Consider the following 18666-nt stretch of genomic DNA (forward strand, 5'->3'; position numbering starts at 1 on the left):
GGTTGGCAAAACTGCGGGAATATCGGAGGCAGAGGAATAATTTAAAATCTCTGTAGGTATGTCGGAGGTTTGATATTCTACGGTCCTTCGATACGGGTCGAATCCCAAGTTATCCTGTTTTAACGAGCGGGGTTAGAGATCTTGAATTTCTTACCCGATTCCTTGTCCTGCGAGGTCATTTGCAGAAGGAGAGCGAGTTGCTGACGCTCTGACATGGGCGCTGGGTGACCGCGGAACCCACCGTTACCGCCCCTGGGCCTACCCGCGGGCATTCCGTCCTCATAACTTAAAAAACAATGCTTAAAAATCACGAGAACAACCACTTGTCACACCAGTGAACCCCTCGCTGTACGCGGGCTTTGGAGGAGAAGTAAACATAACCTAGAAACGAGGGGCAACTTCACGCCACTTTTACTTTACCAGCGGGCGCCAATACGCCAGATATTCACTGCTTCGTATAGCCCGATCGGCCCTTTTCTTTCTCACGATCACTTAACACAAGTTCCATTCAGATTATACGCTTTTTCTGCCATTTAATTCGATTTCACGACGTAGCATGTGCCTTCAAAACGATAATATTTATGACGACAGACGAATGCGTAATATGACGCAATTAGATTACTCCTCAGGTTGGCATCACTGTTCTATTGTTGTCACTCGCGGGAAAATTTTAAACTCTTTTCAGCCCGCTTACATTGACGATATCTTTTAAGCATACGTGCTATTCGTTAATTAAACTAGTTACAAAAAGATTTTGTACAGTAGGCACCGTATCCTGTCTCCAATAATCATAGAAGAAACAAAATCAAAAACTTCTAGCGCGTGAAAGCAATGAGATATGGTATGTCAGAAGTATTTAAATAATGTCAATAAAATTAAAAGTATTCCGACTCCATGGTAATAATTTTAATTAATCTCTTTGGCCAATTTTTCATCCATAGATTAAAGGATAAAACTGTTTATCTTCAACAGATTTCCACATTCTCTCAATATAATGGCAAGTGAAATAATTTCTCATTCTAGAGATTGTCTACAACAAATACATTTGGAATTTTTTTCCAGTAGAGTGCGCAGTTCTGTAAATAATCTTGTTTGCTATAATGGGAAGTAAAGGAATTTTATTGGACATGAGTTGCGCGGTTATAAGCAGTAGGCTCGGTAATATTTTCACAAACTGTTTTAATAAAGAAAACGGGTTCACACTTCTTTCGCGGTTTATATTAAATATTAATATTTATAATATATGTATAATATATATTTACGTGCGCGTATACGGTGATTTATGAACAGTGACACACATAATACATAAAATAAATAAAACATAACTAAGTAGAAATAATATATGCAGATTTAATGCCAATGCGCTGCTAAAATTGTTTGAACTATAGGTAGTCGTACGGTGTGTATGCATGTACGACAAACAAGTGCCTGTAAAATACATACGTAGGCCGCTCCAGCCGTTATAACTTTTATACTCTCGTCCATGTCGTGATTTATACTTGCGTAGTGATACTTAATAGTTATGAAAACACATTGTTCATTTATGACCGATTCAACTACTGCCTACAGTCAATATTATATAAAATACACAGTAATTATTTTTGTTGAAACAGACCGAATACATATACATTCAGTTTTAATTGACATTTCCCATACTGCGAATTGTGCGCAATTATTTTTTTTCATACTTTTTTCTTGTTTTTTAGTATTTGTCAAAATTGAAGATCAGAAGCGACAAGGATTTTTGAAAAGATTTCGCCGGTAAACCGAAAAACATCACACAAGCCATTATGTAAATATTATGATTTAATGATCATCAATCATTTCATCACAAGTTATCCACAATATTTTACTCCACAACTGTTACTTTCAAGCTACATGAAGTCACACGTACCTGATTATGTTCAAAAATATTACAATGATAATCACAAGAATAGTCATAACGATGACGATGATCATGATGATGATAATAATAATAATAATAATAATAATAATAATAATAATAATAATAATAACAACAACAACAGCAATAACAACAGTAATAACATGATAGACACACATGAAAAAACGTATTTTTAATATTATCTTATTATTACTTTATCATCTTTTAGTTGTTTGGATAGAAAATGGTATAATACAAGTACACAGTACCAATAGATTAGCAGAGAGTTCCGGTTACTCGAGAGTTTTAAATAAGTTCGATTTTAATCGAAACGCTACAACTGCCTTAGAAGTTAATTATAGCAGATTACTGTTGGATAAGAGTCTTAAATTGTTCATATGGCGTTTACTTATAGAATAAAGAATTCGTATCTGTTGTTACAGCACACTTATCAATAATCTGTCACTGGTTAGTCCCACCTTTATTGGTCTGTTTGTGTGTTATTTTGCAAACTTTCCGACAGCAAATGCTAGACTAATTTTTTCCTCCTTCATTTTACTTCTTATATAAATCGCGGTACGAATTCGAAAGACTAGGAGCCTTAGTCTAGGTAACACGTTAACAGTAAATATCAGAGTACATATCTACATATACTTCCTTGTTTTACGGTGAAACCATACGTACAATTGTAAATGGAGTTTAATCATGAACGTGCTTTCCACCCAAGGCACGGAAGTATTGCTACCAAGGTGAAAACAAGATGTGGCATGAATTTGTTTGGTAGTCGCCAAAGAAAAATAAGAGAGAGGGTACTAAGGTAATAATGTTAGACTTAGACGAGTCCTGTCTTTGACCGTGTATGGAGGGTACATAGGTATGTTTAGTAACCGATCCTACGATTGTGATGATATTCATATTCGATACTACCCATTGAGTTGAAAGATTAACTCGGTATTTGAGTATGCCTTGAAACAATAGCCGGATAATTGATTATTAACATCAAATTAGAGGGCTCAAGTTTTGGCGATAGTTTATGAAGATCGACTATCTTCTGGAGAAATTACTTCCGTAAACATACCACGTAGACAGACATACGCTCAGAACTCAGACACACAATGTTATCATACTTTTTAAATTCATGTTTTCATACTTGCTCATCAGATAATTATTTTATTTCTTTACTTTCTGGCTGTTTAAATGGATTCTAATAATTTCTATGTCAATAATAATAATGATAATTATAGGGAAGATGGAGTAGTATAAAAATCAATATTGTACCAGAAACAGAACAACACAGACGCATAAGCGCAGAATTTACCTGAAAGTTGACATAGAAATGATTGAAATAGAGCGAATCGATCACGTAAGAAATTGAAGAAAAACTATTCTCCCTGTTCCTCAAAGCTTGCACATCATTGGCTAGCTCTAAGTAATGTGCGATATATGAATTTAGTCATTGTTACAATAATTGATAAATCTCAATTCCGTTTCTTTCCTGGATAGAATTGAATAGAGATTGCTCGTCAATTAGTTTGGCTATTAGGATCATTATCTAAAGTTTACAATCGTTGAAATAAATAAGTAAAATTTCCGTGTATGCGCGCTAACTTATGAATTAAAAACAACTCAGTCGTTATCAGGTTTAATTATTGTAAGGAGCCTAGCCTATAGTCTAATTTAAATTTGTGCTCAAATTAATTCTAAAGACCAAGGCATTACTAGGCGAGCCGTTATAGGTACCTAAATGCACCAAAGTAAGAGCATCGTATGCGTCGGGTAAATGGTTGCTTGATATCATTTGGTTCCTATAGCACTCGATAGAAAATGCCATAAATAGTTCAATGACTGGCGCAGGTTCTCAATACTCACAACTTGATCACTGTTAACTGAGATACTTAAAAATAATAACGATTCATCCAAAACAGTGTGTTTAGTTGTCTATAATCCGAGATTAAACTTATATATTAAATGGTTAAAATAATTTACGAGACCTATTAACGCTTTTGCGATATTCAATGTGAGATTAATATTGTAATATTTCCATAACATTTAACCGCTCGCTTGGAATGTCTGATAAATTTCTAACACATCGAGTTCGGAATTCTTGATAGAAAGTATCGTTTAGGGCTGAGCATACTTTAATTTATGAAGAGTTTATAGTTCAAAGAAATTTCTTATAGGAGATAATTTAATCGGCCTCCTGAATGAGACACGCATTTCAGCTATTCGTTAATAATCATTCATATTTTTCATGTATGATGTGTGAATTACTTTCAATCATCTCATCTTATGAACACAACGTATGTAATGTATATAATTCAAGTAATAAAATATATGATATATCTATTTTATATATAAACATACGTATACAGAGAGGATCTTTTGAAACTGGTACTTTTGCACCTATAGTACTAGAATTTGCAACGGTTAATGACAGGTGTGCAATTATTTCGATTAACTCGAAAAGTCCATTTCGAAAGATTCTCATGGAATGAGTGAAATATTAGTGTTTTATTGCTTTGCATTTAAGAACGGAAAGCTAAGTGGAAACAAAAAAATGTCAATCCTCAACGAACCAAATACAATTTATGCAAACGTTAGAAGAGAATAATTATACCTACAGCAAGTACAAAGCTGTTGAATATTACTGTCTTTGGAATCACAAAACTAAAACATCACATGAAATTAGACATCAATTACGCGCCTAATAATCTTCATATTGAGATGTGATGAACGTACATTGGCATTATACTGTTTTAAATAAAAAAAATGGCACTCATTCAGTCGGCCACATTATTTTTTCCAATAAGTATTCGATCAATTTCTTTTGTAGTTTTTGCCGTCCAGAAATCGAATTCCTAATCATGAGCAAATGTCAATTCAAATTATTTGTTTTGAACTATGTTTTTTTAATGTTATTAATTTCTAGCTCTATAGCCACAGTTTTGTTTCTACCAGTCTTTTTTCCTTCTCCATACCTAGGCAATTTAATTACTAACAATCGTCATTATGAACCCTGTTTTCATTTCTTTTTATTTTAGGTTTGTTTTTTCTCGACCAATTTTTACTCAATAGTTTGAACCGTAAACTGAATCGATTTTATTTAAAAACTTTTATATTATGGCACAAAAAAATTTGGCATAATTTGATTCATCATTCATATTATTCCAGATTCACAAACGGAAGACTTAATTGAAAGGGTTTCTTTCTATGATACTTTCTTCAATTATTTTGTTTGTTCAGCTCAAGCTCGCTGCTTGTGAATCACGAGTATAGACTATCCTGGCCTATCTGTAACGAACCACACTATCCTCATTCGAATACGAACATAATTTATTGATATTATATTACTTGATACCACCTCTTCGCTGAAATTTCGCATCATGACTTAATGAATCAAACAACATAATGGTTTGTACTTAAATTGAGTTATTCTTTTTGAAAGAATAGAAGGAAGGACATAGTCATATAAAATACATTCTTCCTCCTATGCATGTTTTAACCTATGTCTTTCATACCTACATCATAATTTGTAAACATGTTTTACGTTACATGATTATCATGACATGTGACTAATTCGCATCAATACAATTAGACGCTAGTATGACGACAGCATAATTTCTTTCTATACATTAATCATTGAATGTTGTTCGTACACACAAGATAACGATGAGCATGTGAAGACAGTATAACTCCTGTGACAAACATTACCCACATAAACAATACGCACAACAAGCGTAATCAATTGCGGAGATTTTTATTAATTGAATTCATAAATTATTCCATTCAGTCAGTCAAAGTAAATGGAAGATTTCACAGTTCAATTATGACCTGTTTGTCAGACGAAACTATATGTCATGGGCTCGAGACTCTTACCTATTGAATAACCATAGTATGTATTATATAATATTACGTGCGTACGAATTAATTGCAAGACTTCCATAGACCTTCTTATTTGTTTTTTATCATCAATTACTGATTGGTAATGTCGTTACATATCGACTAAATGAGTAGAGATGCTACCACACTATCGTACTATCGACAGTATCCAGTATTCCGAATAATTGGTCATGTCGAGAACACATCATTTTTCTCAAATACTGATCAGCCTGATCATCCATCGCTACTGCTGCTTGAACTGGGCGTCAGTTCTTTTAGTCTATGGCTGACTAGTGTTGCCTTTACATTTGGCTTTACTGTTGAAGATGATTCAGGGATATCTGTTCTTTGCTAAAGTCTCCACAAGCTGGATTTCCTCGGCACAGGTACAGATCCTGCTGGACGAATAACATAAATATAGAGAGTATGATTAGGGCAACGCAATTACATGGATGATTTTTTCTAAACCTTTCTATCAATTCCCTTTTTTCGAAATCTATACATTATTGTCGCATTATTACTATGGTTTGAAATTATACACAAGTATTATTGTCATTTAAAAAGGAACTAAATATTGGAACTATCCATTCTCTTCTTGATTACTGATTACTCTTTCTGTTACTGACCAACATGTGATATGGCTACCATATCGATAGGTAAAGATCCTCTCCTTTTCGTTACAGGTTCTGGAATCGACTCTTTCCTGCCAATGTCTCTTTTCCATCGAATCCAGGCAGCGTTTTCGACTACATCCATACTGCCAGCAAACATTTCAGGCCCGCCACTGCTTCTTCGACGTAGAACCTTCTTTCGGTTTCTCGATTTGCCATTCACACTGTTTCTGTTGTACATCTCACGTCGGAGTTCCGATATGTCGGCAGGTACAGAGCCACGTCTCGATGACGGCATTCCAGTAATAGGAAGGGGTGCTTCGATTACATGGGTCGAAGCGTTATTATTGCTGGGACAGTCTGCTTCTTCACCTAGAATGATTTCAAAATAATTCAGTTATTTTTTTCCTTGTGAAACACTATTAGAGGTAGTTTTATTCAGGTGAAGTAACAGGTTGGAGATGTTATGATAAGGATAAATGCCTTTGCACTTAAACGTAGATTTCTGTTTTCTAAGTGATTGAACACTTTTAGCTTTATGTCAGGAATAGTCAATGATCTTACACATTGGAAAGAAAACACTGTCCAAAAGGCCATCCAATACAGTGTCTTGCGGTAAACTAGCTCTTCGAGGGGAGGATTCATTTTCTTCTTGTGCACCCAACGCTGATCTATTGGGTCCTCCATCTAAGGTCAAGCAGAGCAATTTTGTTAGAATGTTAGCTAGTATTAGTTGCGGTTGATGAGAAATGTTGTATTTAGAGTTTTACTATGCAGTATAAAGTCTTGTTAACATGTGAGTACTGAATAGGGGGAATGCTTACTATTTTTTTTTTATTATCGCATGGTGCAGTATGAGTCTTGTAATGTGTCAACACATATCTAGTCAGTATTTTTAGGTATGACATTGAAATATATGCTTGTGTGATGCAAGACTAGAAAATCACTGTTAAATTCACCATATATGCATTAAAATCTTTATATTTACACAGCATACGATTTGATACATTTATATAAATATATTTACATTACTACAACAATGTCAAGGAACATTAGCAATAATCAACAGTTTTTATCATTAGCTAGGCGAAAATTACTCTGAAAAACTCATGCATATTATACGTGATGTACAATCTAGGTAAATAAAAAAATCTTCAAGACTGATTATTAAATACGCAGAATTTTTTTTAATCAAGTCAAATGGGTTTCGTGCTGAAATTTTTACCCATTTTCTCGACTTATCGTCATTCTAGTGGCTATATAATAGTGTTGAAGCCTATTTAATAATTTGTAGTAGTGCTGTTTAAGACTTTTTGATATAATTACATGAATAAGTGGAAATTATGACAATAGTTGTAAAATATGATATACAACCCTACCATAATCACTTTCGGAAATGCATCTAACAGTAAGAATTTCAGCTATCGCTCGATTTCTTGCATCAGTGAGTACAAGAGTACGTTACAAAATTCAAAATATTTTCTTCAAATTTCAAGTTTTGACTAATAACAATTTTTATAAAAATTCCATATACGGTAAATATCGGGTGTTTTTAAACCTCCGCGCGTCAAAACCCTTCTCTGAAACATACGCAAATTTCACAGTTATCGCAAGAACATAATAAACTAAAGTTGCTACATAAATTGTGAGGCGTTTTGTAACCATTTACTAATGAGCATTACTTGTTATTAAGAATACAGATAATTTAGATAGAAATTGTGAATTGCAACTAAGTGATGCAGAGATGATAATTACTCATGAGATCATGATTTGGACAGGAAATTTTGTTCTTTATGCTACGAAGATGAATGTGGTGAAATTTAAATGAGTAAGTCTAATTGTGAGAAGAATGATGATTTGCAAAGGTCTTGGTAACATCACTTTTCATAGCTATTTAGACCAACACTTGAGAATATATTTAGCATGATAATTTTAGATAGAATGGAAATTTATTGTTTTTAAAAACATTGATATTAGTCTAGACTCGATTAATATTTCAGAAAATTGTTGTGATTTCAACGACACGTCCCTTAAAAAAATGTAAACAATACTCTGAATACCCAGAATACTCGTACTGCACAGAAAGTAAAATATTGTTTTGCTGCTCATCTAAGGTTCTTACATAATATTTTTCATTCGAATAAATATTAAGCATGTGCATATGAAGAGAGAAAAAAATAAAAAATTCAAATTTATAATAATAACATGACTGATACGACTACACACTCAAGTCTTTTGAAATGATAGAGATTGAAAACGATTATTATCTACAGTCTGCATCTCTGTGTATATGTTACAAGAAAATCTTTAGTACAGTATATAGAAGCTATATGAGTAGTATAGTATGTATGTAGGTATTGCTTTGATTGTACTTTAAACACAATATTCAATTCTAGTCAAAAGTTGGTGTATGTGTTTGACATGTAGTCTAGTTGCATACGGTGGTAGCATACTTTGGTGCCTGGTCATATCGGTTGGGACGGAGCCTCGCCTAGAATAACGGTCCCCTCGTGGTGCCAACGCCATCATAGAGATGTCATCTAACTTTGACAACAGACCAACTGGGGCTGAACTACGTCTTCTCGCCAGTCCCTAAAATTGCCGCAAAATAAAAATGTTATTACTCTAAACATTCATTAGAATGCAAAATCTTGGGCCTTGTTGAAGAGGATTGAAATTACAATTAAAAATTACGGAGTAATCGCTTTCATAATTACTGTGGTATTTTGGTCTACTCGATCATTTGCTAGTACTATATCGGTATCAATCTTTGGAAATTTCTCTACTTTGTACCACCTAAGGTTCACAGATCTTTTCCATGTATCGAAAGCAATAGCTTAGCAATAGCAATAGACATAGAATGAGGTCCTAGTAACATTGAAAACAAAAATAAACTGTTAGTTATTTTACGAAGCTGAAGTTTGTAATGAAAATGTAATGACGTAATTATAGGTTCAACCGTCATTAATCGACTGAAATCCGATAAACCACAATGAACCAGAACATTGATATATTCTGTAAACTTGAAATTTTCAAAGTTAATCTCAAGTAGTAAAATAGTGATTTTGTGTTCAATGTTTCGTTATGTTTACATTACTGACTGCAACCTTGTATTATTTCAACAAAATTTTTAATCCTGAAGTCTTGAGGCTCTCTGCAATTTTATGAATCGAGGTTTTGTGTTTGAAACATACCTCAAATTGAAACGTTGGGTAGTATCGTTCTGGACACATCTGAATTCCTAATATTCTGGTAGTTAATAAGACTATTATATTAAAGACTAGAAGACTTTTTTATACAACACAATATGATTATATACGTTGTAAAAAGTGTCAATTTATGATCTGTTACATGATGTTATTAAGACGGAATTTTCTACATAATTGAAATAAAAGAATTACCAGCAAGAAGTGAGTTTGAATTAATTGAAATTGAATGGGTTGCGAATTAGATTTCGGACTACACATACTTGGTATGGACAAAAAAAAGGAGAAAGTTAGATTATTTTAAACCCACGTGAATAATCAAAGTGATTATATTTATTGACTTCTCTTGTCTTTCAGTGGAATTGAAAAGAAGAAAAAAAAAAGTAAACTTGTTCAGCTTGATTACTAACCACTACTTGAAACGAATACAACTGCATTTGAACCTCGATTCTAAAAGCAATTTTGGAGTGAGAATTTGAATACCAGGGGTACACAAACTCTCCCCTTTTTATTCGATTTTACGCTTCAGATAAATGTAAAAATCAAATTGACGATTATCCACCGTTTTTTTTTTTAATTAGACCTTCCTTACCAATTTTCGTTACAATTTTAAAAGTTTTTACAGTTTTTTTCACTAAATTATATGCCTGTTACATTCTTAACTTTAGGTTACTGATGTTCTGAATACATTTGATTGACTAGATGGTTAAAAAAAAGTAATAGCCATGTCATCTTGTAGGCATTCGAATTTATGAGCCCCATGATCAGTGAGCCAGAAAGTAACAGGTATAAAGTGGCAAATCACAAATACTGTTTTGCATGAAGACTTTTTATCATTCTAATTGTAAAATTGATTCCCCCTTATTGTGAATGTAATTGTAAAATCAATTAGGGAATCCGAAGAAAATATCTTTGCATCATTTAAAATCTTGAGGAGATGTTCTTGATGCAGTTATTACCTGGTTAGATCGCCTACTCGATGACAGTGTTTTCCCATCGTCGCCATATCTCGGGTCTACGTTCTCCTTCATTTCTGGTTCCACGCTGAGTTTAAGAATTTTGGCTCCTTTATCCTTCCAAATCTCCGAATCTCTCTTGTTGCCTATAGAAACACTATCATTGGTTGAATCACTGACACTTCTCCTGGGTTCGCTGCCACTATCGCTTGAACCACTAAGAACACGGGGTGGAGAATCGGGTGGTGTACCAACAAAGAACGCTCTATGTGCACTTTCGGATGAAACTGGTACCGCACTAAGCCGTCTGTTAATCTGACTATCATTTTTTGTCAAGTCTATCACTGGTATTGAAAATCGTCTCGTCGAATCGCACAATAATTTCGTATCGCTACAGCAGGATTCCATGATGACAGAATCGACACCAACTGCCAGATCGTTAGTTTTTCTCATTTCTGGAGAACTTTCGTTATCGGAGTACGTTTTACAAATATTTGACCCTGACATGACCTCCAAAGTAATTATTGAGCCTTCGGGATGCGGCAAATTCGCGGACTCTGATTCAGTTTCCGCAGATTTCCGTCTTTCGCAAACATCCAATGTCAAAGTGGAAGATTTTTGAGTTGCTTTTTTAATGGAGAGCGAAGAACCAACGATCTGCATCGAATGTCGTCTGGCACACTCCGGGCTCAATGTATTGGCTTCGAGCTTCCTCATGAGATCCGGCATCGCGGATCCTCGCCTCTTAGTCGATGCTTCGAAAGAGTTAGATTCTCTCTTCTGTATTCTAGCAACATTGAGAGTGGCGCTGGATCGTCTGCTCGATTCTTTACTGTTACAGGGCAAGGGTGAATCGAGAGGTGTGCTGCACTGTTCGTCGGTACAAGATCTGTCCTTAGTAGGGCTCGGAGTTGAACTTGAGAGACTGTCGGCTTCGATTAGGGCCTCGGAGCATTGAGACATTTCCGCTGTTGTCGACATGTACCTCATTCGCACGTAAGGCTGAAGAGGCGGGAATGTTTGCTGCCTGGTCAACTGTTTCGTCTGGCTGGACAGTTTCTGATCCGGCTGTAATACGGTACTCAATCTGGAGGCCTCTGTGCTGTTCGTTATGCTCGCTATACTGGGTTCGGGTAGTAAATTTTCCGCGCTAACCGGCCGTTCGCTACTGCGCGCAGCGGAAGAGTGAAGGCTGCTCTTTGAGGACAACAATGACAGAGAACTGCGACCAAGCATAGTTTGATCTTCGAGCTTGACGAGCGGAGTTTTGAGTTTCTTCTGCTCTGTCGGTAGGCTTTCTCTTCTGATAATGGTCCGAGAGATTGGCAGTAATTTCGGAACACTCAACGGCACAGAATGCCTACGTCCGACACGTTCGGTGTCCACTTTTCCAGGTAAACTGGGCCTCCTCGACAAGGAGGCGTCCGGCAGTAGTAAATCGATGCTTCCAGAGTCTTCGGCCAGATCTTCATCCTCCGAGGTGAGAGCGTTGTCAATGTCGTCGAGTTCAGACATTTCGGTCTTTGTGTCTTCAACTACCTCCTGCCGTATCAGAGCCTCCCATCTCGTCTGATTCCCTTTCAAGTAATCCATAAGATCGACACTCAATCCAGTACCCAAAAATCTATGCCACTCTTCATACAATGGTGTTACTACAAACTTGAAGAATCCGGCTTGGATTTTTGGTATACTTATTGTATGTCTGTCGCACAGTGGAGTTACTGGCAAGTTCAATTTTCGCTCGTAGTCTCCCTGGCGAAAGAACTCCTCGCAAACTTTGTGCGACCATTTTCGAGAGATGTCCCATGGTCGACATGGATTTGAAATGTCCGCACACTTTAATGCTATTTGGAGGATAAAGTGCCGGTCTTCACTCCTGCTCATGTCGAGAAGGTTTTGGTCCAGGTATCGCTGGAAAAATAAAGGGGCTGTTATGTTGCTGCGAAAACATTTATCGGTTAATTTATTTATGTTAGAAAATGCATCTACTATGACAATAATACTCTGAGAAACAACCAGCATGATAGACAGAGAAAGATGGCCATTGAGAAAAACGAGAAAGAGGTCAAAAAAATCTACGTTGCCTAAGTTGAAGAAAAGTTTCCAAATATTAGATTTATTTCGAATTGCTTATTTAACATCGCAAAACTTGTTTGTACTTTGCTATACAAAGTTTTTTTACATCAAAAGAGGAAAAATAACGGTATCGGAAAATACTGAGGTATTCCAGTTTGTAGAAGAAATTTGAAAAATTAATTTTTTACCGTTCATGCGACGTTCTATTGGTAAACTTTAGCAGAGATATTTTCTCGTGTGATGCAAGGAAATTTTTTGCAATAGATCTCAAAGTACCAGTGACTTGTGTAAATACTGACAACAAGTTTTTGTTAAAAATTTTACGACTTCTTTTTGTTTTGTCATTATGTGAAGCCAGGGATGCGGGTTATCAGAATTCAAGGTACGGAGAATTGTATATAAAATTTGAATAGCCAACAGGTATCAGAATACTCACTTTGAATCTGGTAAGAAATTCTTGTTGTCTTGTAATGTCTGTAGCCAAAATTAGTGAGCTGATATGTCTCTCGAGCTCTGGTCTAAGTTCTGGTTCCAACTGTTCGGAAACCCCACTTTCCAATAAGCAGCCGATCGCTGATCTCCAATGGTGATTTTCCAACACCGATGTGTTCTAAGCAAAGATACTTTTGTTATTGAAAAAAGTAGCGGATGTCATTTGAGGCAGCATTCATTATTTTAGTAGAAGTTCTTGACCACAGATGGCGAGAAAATTTGTAAGCATTCATCGATTCAACTTTTCTACGACAAAAATTTGAAAGAAGAAAAAAATAACGTAAATATAATGTGTAGGAGTAAATTTTGACAGTTCGTTTATCTTACTTCGTAAAGCGCAGCGAGATGATTACTGGTGGCAACCAAAAATGGCTGATTAACACCTGGATGATCCAAATCGTGCGTCACCGCTCCAATCAAGGATGCCATTATTTCCAAGTGACTCAAATTTTTTCTTATCTGCAAGTAGAGAGAAATTCATTGTTAAAAAATTAACAACTTGTCAGTAGATGCAAGAAGCACTATCAACTTTGATGCATTTTCTAAGATACATTTTTCTGAAATATTTCGTCTGAAATGGAGCTACATCTAATTAGTGATTTGGTGAATTGGACTGTGAATGTTGTAAAATTACAGAGTTGGAAAAATAAAATTGATGACATGCCAATTGTTTTTCCCAGCTAATGCTTTTACAAATTAGTATGACAAGCTTTGAAGATGTCTAAAAAGTCGGACAAAAAATGCACTATACGAATATTCAAAAATTACAATAAAACGATGAAAAATATGAAATTTCAAGCATTTTTATTTGCCAAACTACAAATTTGAAAAATCTGAAATTTGGGCTCGTGGGATCTTTCAATATACTTTTTATTGCACACAAATATAAGGTTATATATCATTATTAAGAGGCCATGCTAGTGTAACGGGTCGAAAAGTCGCTGATTTTTTAGATTTATTTTTCGATGGTTATGACAAGCTAATTAGTTTGATTTTTTTGAACAGGTTTTGAGGGGCAGTATGGTGAAAACTTTTCCCACATTTTTGTGAATATAATCAATAATCATATAAAAACATATTTTAGACACACATGATCATGAATGGTCATGTCTTAATATAAATGCATTTATTAATTAAAAATTTTTTTTTGTCAATGTTGTTCGAAAAGTGTTTGTTGTCTATAAAACCTACTTACAGATTAAGTTGATAAGATTTTGGACAGCTATGTCAAAATAAAAAAAAAAATGAAAAATGAAAAATAATTCCAACTTTGTTAATTACTAGTTGTGGCGAAAGATAGGTGATTATTTTAAATATGCTCTTGCGAGGTCATCAGAAATGTTACAGATTTTGGAACTGAAGATTTCTTAACTTTTTTTTGTACCATTCCCTGGCGACAAAAAATTCCATAAATAGATTATATATCTATACATTGACAGAATCAAATGAGAAGCTGCGACGTAAGATTACAAATATTCACAGTTTCATCAATTTGTTGTCACATGGAAAATTCATTGTAATTGATGTACTTGTAATATTTATTCAACAAATCTGAAGAATCATATCAAAATTGACATATATTCACAATTCTGTTCCATTCTCATAAAATAAGAATGCGGAACTCCACATTTCAATATTTTCAATATTCTAACTTTTATCTATTTCAATATCTACGTTTTCCTTCTCGTTAAGTTTATTCTTGAATGGAATTAAAATTCCACCAATATGTGAAAACAATGGTATAAATTTTCAACCATTTGTCCATTAATGTTTCTCAAATTAAACAGTGTAATATCATCTCTGCAGTAGAGTTACAGTTTACAATTTGTACAGTAAAATCAGATCGATCAATTACATGACAATTTAATTCAAGCGCGTACCAATGCAGTTTTCAATTCAGAGAAATCGTTATCAAATTAGGACAATATTTAATTTTAACGCGCAGTAATTCTGTGAAAAATTCATCACATTTTTTTTCTATGAGTATTGGAAAAATACAAAAATAATCCTCAATATTCCAGACTTTGGAGGGTAGAGAAAAATCTTCGGTTCAGTTCGAATTATAGACAATGATTTCCGTTAATCAATCCTGTAAATTTACGATCGCTTCACTCGGTTTCTGCACCGACTCAACAAAAAGTTTGGAATAGAAAAAAGCCGTTTAAAACATCTCTAGCAGTGTCATTCGCGTGAATAATGGTGAACAAATAAATAAGCCGAAAGAAATCAGAAGTGGATGATAAACATCGATGATCAATCATTTCTGACTATAAAATATTTTCTCAAATTGTGAATACCTCATTTTGTATAATTTAAATTTGTTGAGAATCACTTCCACCACATATTAGGGTTGTTGTTTCATCCGCGTTCATCTCATCATTGTCGCAAATAACATTGCTGGAGATTTTTTAAAGTGTTTTTTCTGTCTTCCTAACCTTTGATTTTGACGGTCCCGTTCATCGTCAAGGTATTCGAAAAAGCCAGATTTCTAGCAGAGTGGCGGAATATAAGAGATTGCGTTTGAAGACCTTACCTTCTCTTCTTGGAGGAAACAATGCATAGCCTGTGTGACGTCGGTTGCATGTATACTGTTGTGGTAAGGGTTTGTACTGTGGTAGCCTTCTTCAATTAGATCTGAAATTTGATGCCAGGTCAGTGTATGTTACATATTGCACATGTAATGAGTTACAAGAATAGCTATTCCAGATCCTATAATTATGCATATTATGATTTAAAATAAATTTGACTTGATTTAAAAAATTTATTCGAACCAATACATTTTTAAAAGGGAGATATTGACTATTTCTTTGAAGCAATATGGTGATAATATCACAAATTATTCATATAACGCGCCTTTCTTCCATTTATATATTGCAAATTTTTTTTTGTTCTATAAACATATTGATTAATGCCATTAAATATTCGACTCATAGCCGGAAAAAATATATTCGATACAATGAATTCCAATTATTTAAATGTAGGTATACGATACACTCATTGTCATTCGCTATTTGCTTTGTGGAATCAAATATTTAATTAATTCAATTAAAGCACAAATGCAGTGACTCACTGTGAGATGTTTAGTTATTGCTATGGCAGTTAATATTGAGGTATTTACATTCTTTTTCCTGTCTCGTGAAAATTCATACAAGGACTCCGGGTAGAACGAAAAAAGTAGCAATCATTATTGGGTAAAGTGACATTGGCGCTTTTATTCACGTGAACTTGTTCTATCAGAGATAGAATTGACGGTTTAATATGACGGTATGATAAGGAATCCTGTAACAAACGATTTTTTGAACAATTCTTTTCACAGCTTGACGAATAAACTGTTTTCTTTTATTTATTTTTTTTCTAGTGTATATCGAAAACTCTAGGAATACAAGTGAAAAATATGTACGACTAGTAGACTAATTTTTGTACTTGCAATGCAATAAAATTGTGATAAAAGTTGCGTAAAAAATAGTTCATCATAGAAATGCTAAAACATTTAAGAGAACTGTACGCAAAATTACGCATTTCTTACAACGCGATTTCTTGATTCGATTAAATTATTTATTTTCAACTGCCTTTCAAATACCAGACTTGACTCGAAGAAATCCTTCGATACTTCAATTAACATTGCAAAAAGTAATCCGATAAAATTGGAAGTACTTTGATTTGTCTTTGGAAATGGTTTAACAGTCAAATCATAAAAAAAAGTTTCTTGATTTAAAGAAATCATTATTTGTTGTTTGACAGAAGGAGATTGACAGTTTAAGAAATATTTTTCTCAGCATGAGCACGTAATTTTATGGATTGTAAAATATATGAAGGTCTGATGGTATTGTACATAATGCAAATAAAACGCATTTATGAATAAGCAATGTTACATATTTGGGTTAATATCGTAAATTTAATCATAATCATGCACATGCCCGAATGATTCACGTATATGTACATACATACATGACTGATATAGGTATTATACGAAGCCCTAATGGGATGATGTAAATAAGCATTCATACTGCATGCGGTTATATGATTATGTGCGTATGTTGCATCGAAATTTGAAATCATTATACATAATTAATCGTTTGTTGTTGACTTACTGAATAATTTCCATACTCTGACAACATCAAGCTGGAAGTGTTCAAGGAGGCCGTACCAATGAAAGAGATGAACACAGAGTACCGGCAAGGATCGACCTGAAATTCAGGTTCATCAAGTGGTGGACGAAAATGTGAGGATAAAATAACGAGCAAAATATGATATTGCTAATTCTCTGGTGTGTTGGAAAAATAACTTTTTATTTTTTCGCCTGTGGTACGACAAATTTATCGAAAACAATTTTCATTCCGACCACATGACGGATAATAAATGGGGATGATCACCACCCTTGCATAATATACCTAGGAGGAAACTAGTAGCTGACTGATATTGATTATCAAATAGCTTACCTCCAGTGACCGTCTCCAAGGTAAACGCGTTGAACCTCCAGTTTCCAGACTTTTGTAGGAGGCACTGGAATGTAAAATTTGAAGAAATTAACATCCTGATTTAAACTGCAAATTGCACGATGTTTACGCGTAAATGTGTAAGCAAAGGCTGAAAAAGTGAGTGAATTTAGGGAATTTATTACATCACAATTAACCGATATAAAGTATCTAAATCGAAGTTGGATTTATCGTAGCTGGCCTTACTTTAAAGAATTTCGATAAAAGATTAGACTTATTTAAAAACAGAAATCCGTTCTTTTCTGAGACAATTACATCGTTATACCGGATGTCAAGACGGTTTCAAATGCAGAACAAAATATAATGATTCGATAAAAATGCACACTAGTCAGACTAAAAGTCACTTGTACCACGCATTCTTGTAATTCTAATAGCATTTGAATCGTTATTGCAGCGGCCACCCTTTTACTAAAATATCCTAGTAATTATAACGAATAAAATTAATTAGTTCTCTTAGTGATTTTCATGAACTTTTTTCAGCAAGAAGGGAATGTTTATAATTTATTGAAACTTTGAGAACATTTTATATACATATATTCAAATAAATATCATCTTATTTTGAAGTATTTCCTCCAAAAAATGTCAGACATCAGCTGCCACCCATCAGAGGAAATCATCAGACGTCGCTGTTTGTGTACAATCTGGAGGCCACAGTTTTAATCTGACGAAATCAATAGGGCTTCAAATTTACTTTAAGGACATAATCTTTCTTCTATATGAACCCAACTTCTTCCAAAAAATTAAAAATTGTATTTTTTAAAGGTTTCTAAACGAAAGAGTATAATTTTTTACCATTTAAAAAAATATTTTATTTTTTTGCAATAAATAAATGAAAAAAAAAACAAATACTTCAAACAATGATATTACTCCAAAGTCACGTTTAAATACAGAAGAAAAACATTTCCTCAAAGTAATTCTGAAACTCAATTGATTTCAGATGAAAACTGTGGCCTCCAGAATATATAGAGACAGTTGATATCTTCTATATTTTCTGAGGAAATACTAAAAACAAATTACAATATTCATTTGAATACATGTATAAAATATTCTCAAACTTTCAACAAATTA

General features: G+C 34.1%; 2 protein-coding genes across 6 annotated transcripts in view; both read right to left on the reverse strand.

The window, feature by feature from the left end:
• Window positions 1–590, reverse strand: part of LOC124406599 (ankyrin repeat domain-containing protein 12) — a 38470-nt gene extending 37880 nt beyond the window's left edge. Inside the window, exon 1 of the mRNA XM_046882055.1 lies at window positions 155–590. Coding sequence (XP_046738011.1) covers window positions 155–272 — 118 coding nt within the window. The 5' untranslated portion in view covers window positions 273–590. The remainder of the gene's footprint in view (window positions 1–154) is intronic.
• A 572-nt stretch (window positions 591–1162) lies between these two features.
• Window positions 1163–18666, reverse strand: part of LOC124406594 — a 112911-nt gene continuing 95407 nt past the window's right edge. For 3 of the 5 annotated variants that reach the window (XM_046882042.1, XM_046882040.1, XM_046882043.1), the window contains 10 exons: window positions 17542–17605; window positions 17194–17289; window positions 15636–15736; window positions 13430–13561; window positions 13047–13220; window positions 10538–12445; window positions 8826–8964; window positions 6937–7059; window positions 6388–6744; window positions 1163–6159 (listed from right to left, as the gene is read on the reverse strand). In XM_046882042.1, coding sequence (XP_046737998.1) covers window positions 6113–6159; window positions 6388–6744; window positions 6937–7059; window positions 8826–8964; window positions 10538–12445; window positions 13047–13220; window positions 13430–13561; window positions 15636–15736; window positions 17194–17289; window positions 17542–17605 — 3141 coding nt within the window. In that variant the 3' untranslated portion in view covers window positions 1163–6112. The remainder of the gene's footprint in view (window positions 6160–6387; window positions 6745–6936; window positions 7060–8825; window positions 8965–10537; window positions 12446–13046; window positions 13221–13429; window positions 13562–15635; window positions 15737–17193; window positions 17290–17541; window positions 17606–18666) is intronic. The other 2 variants (XM_046882039.1, XM_046882044.1) reach the window with 2 other exon arrangements.

This window comes from Diprion similis, chromosome 6 (assembly GCF_021155765.1).
Source record: "Diprion similis isolate iyDipSimi1 chromosome 6, iyDipSimi1.1, whole genome shotgun sequence".
Classification (NCBI taxonomy): Eukaryota; Metazoa; Arthropoda; class Insecta; order Hymenoptera; family Diprionidae; genus Diprion; species Diprion similis.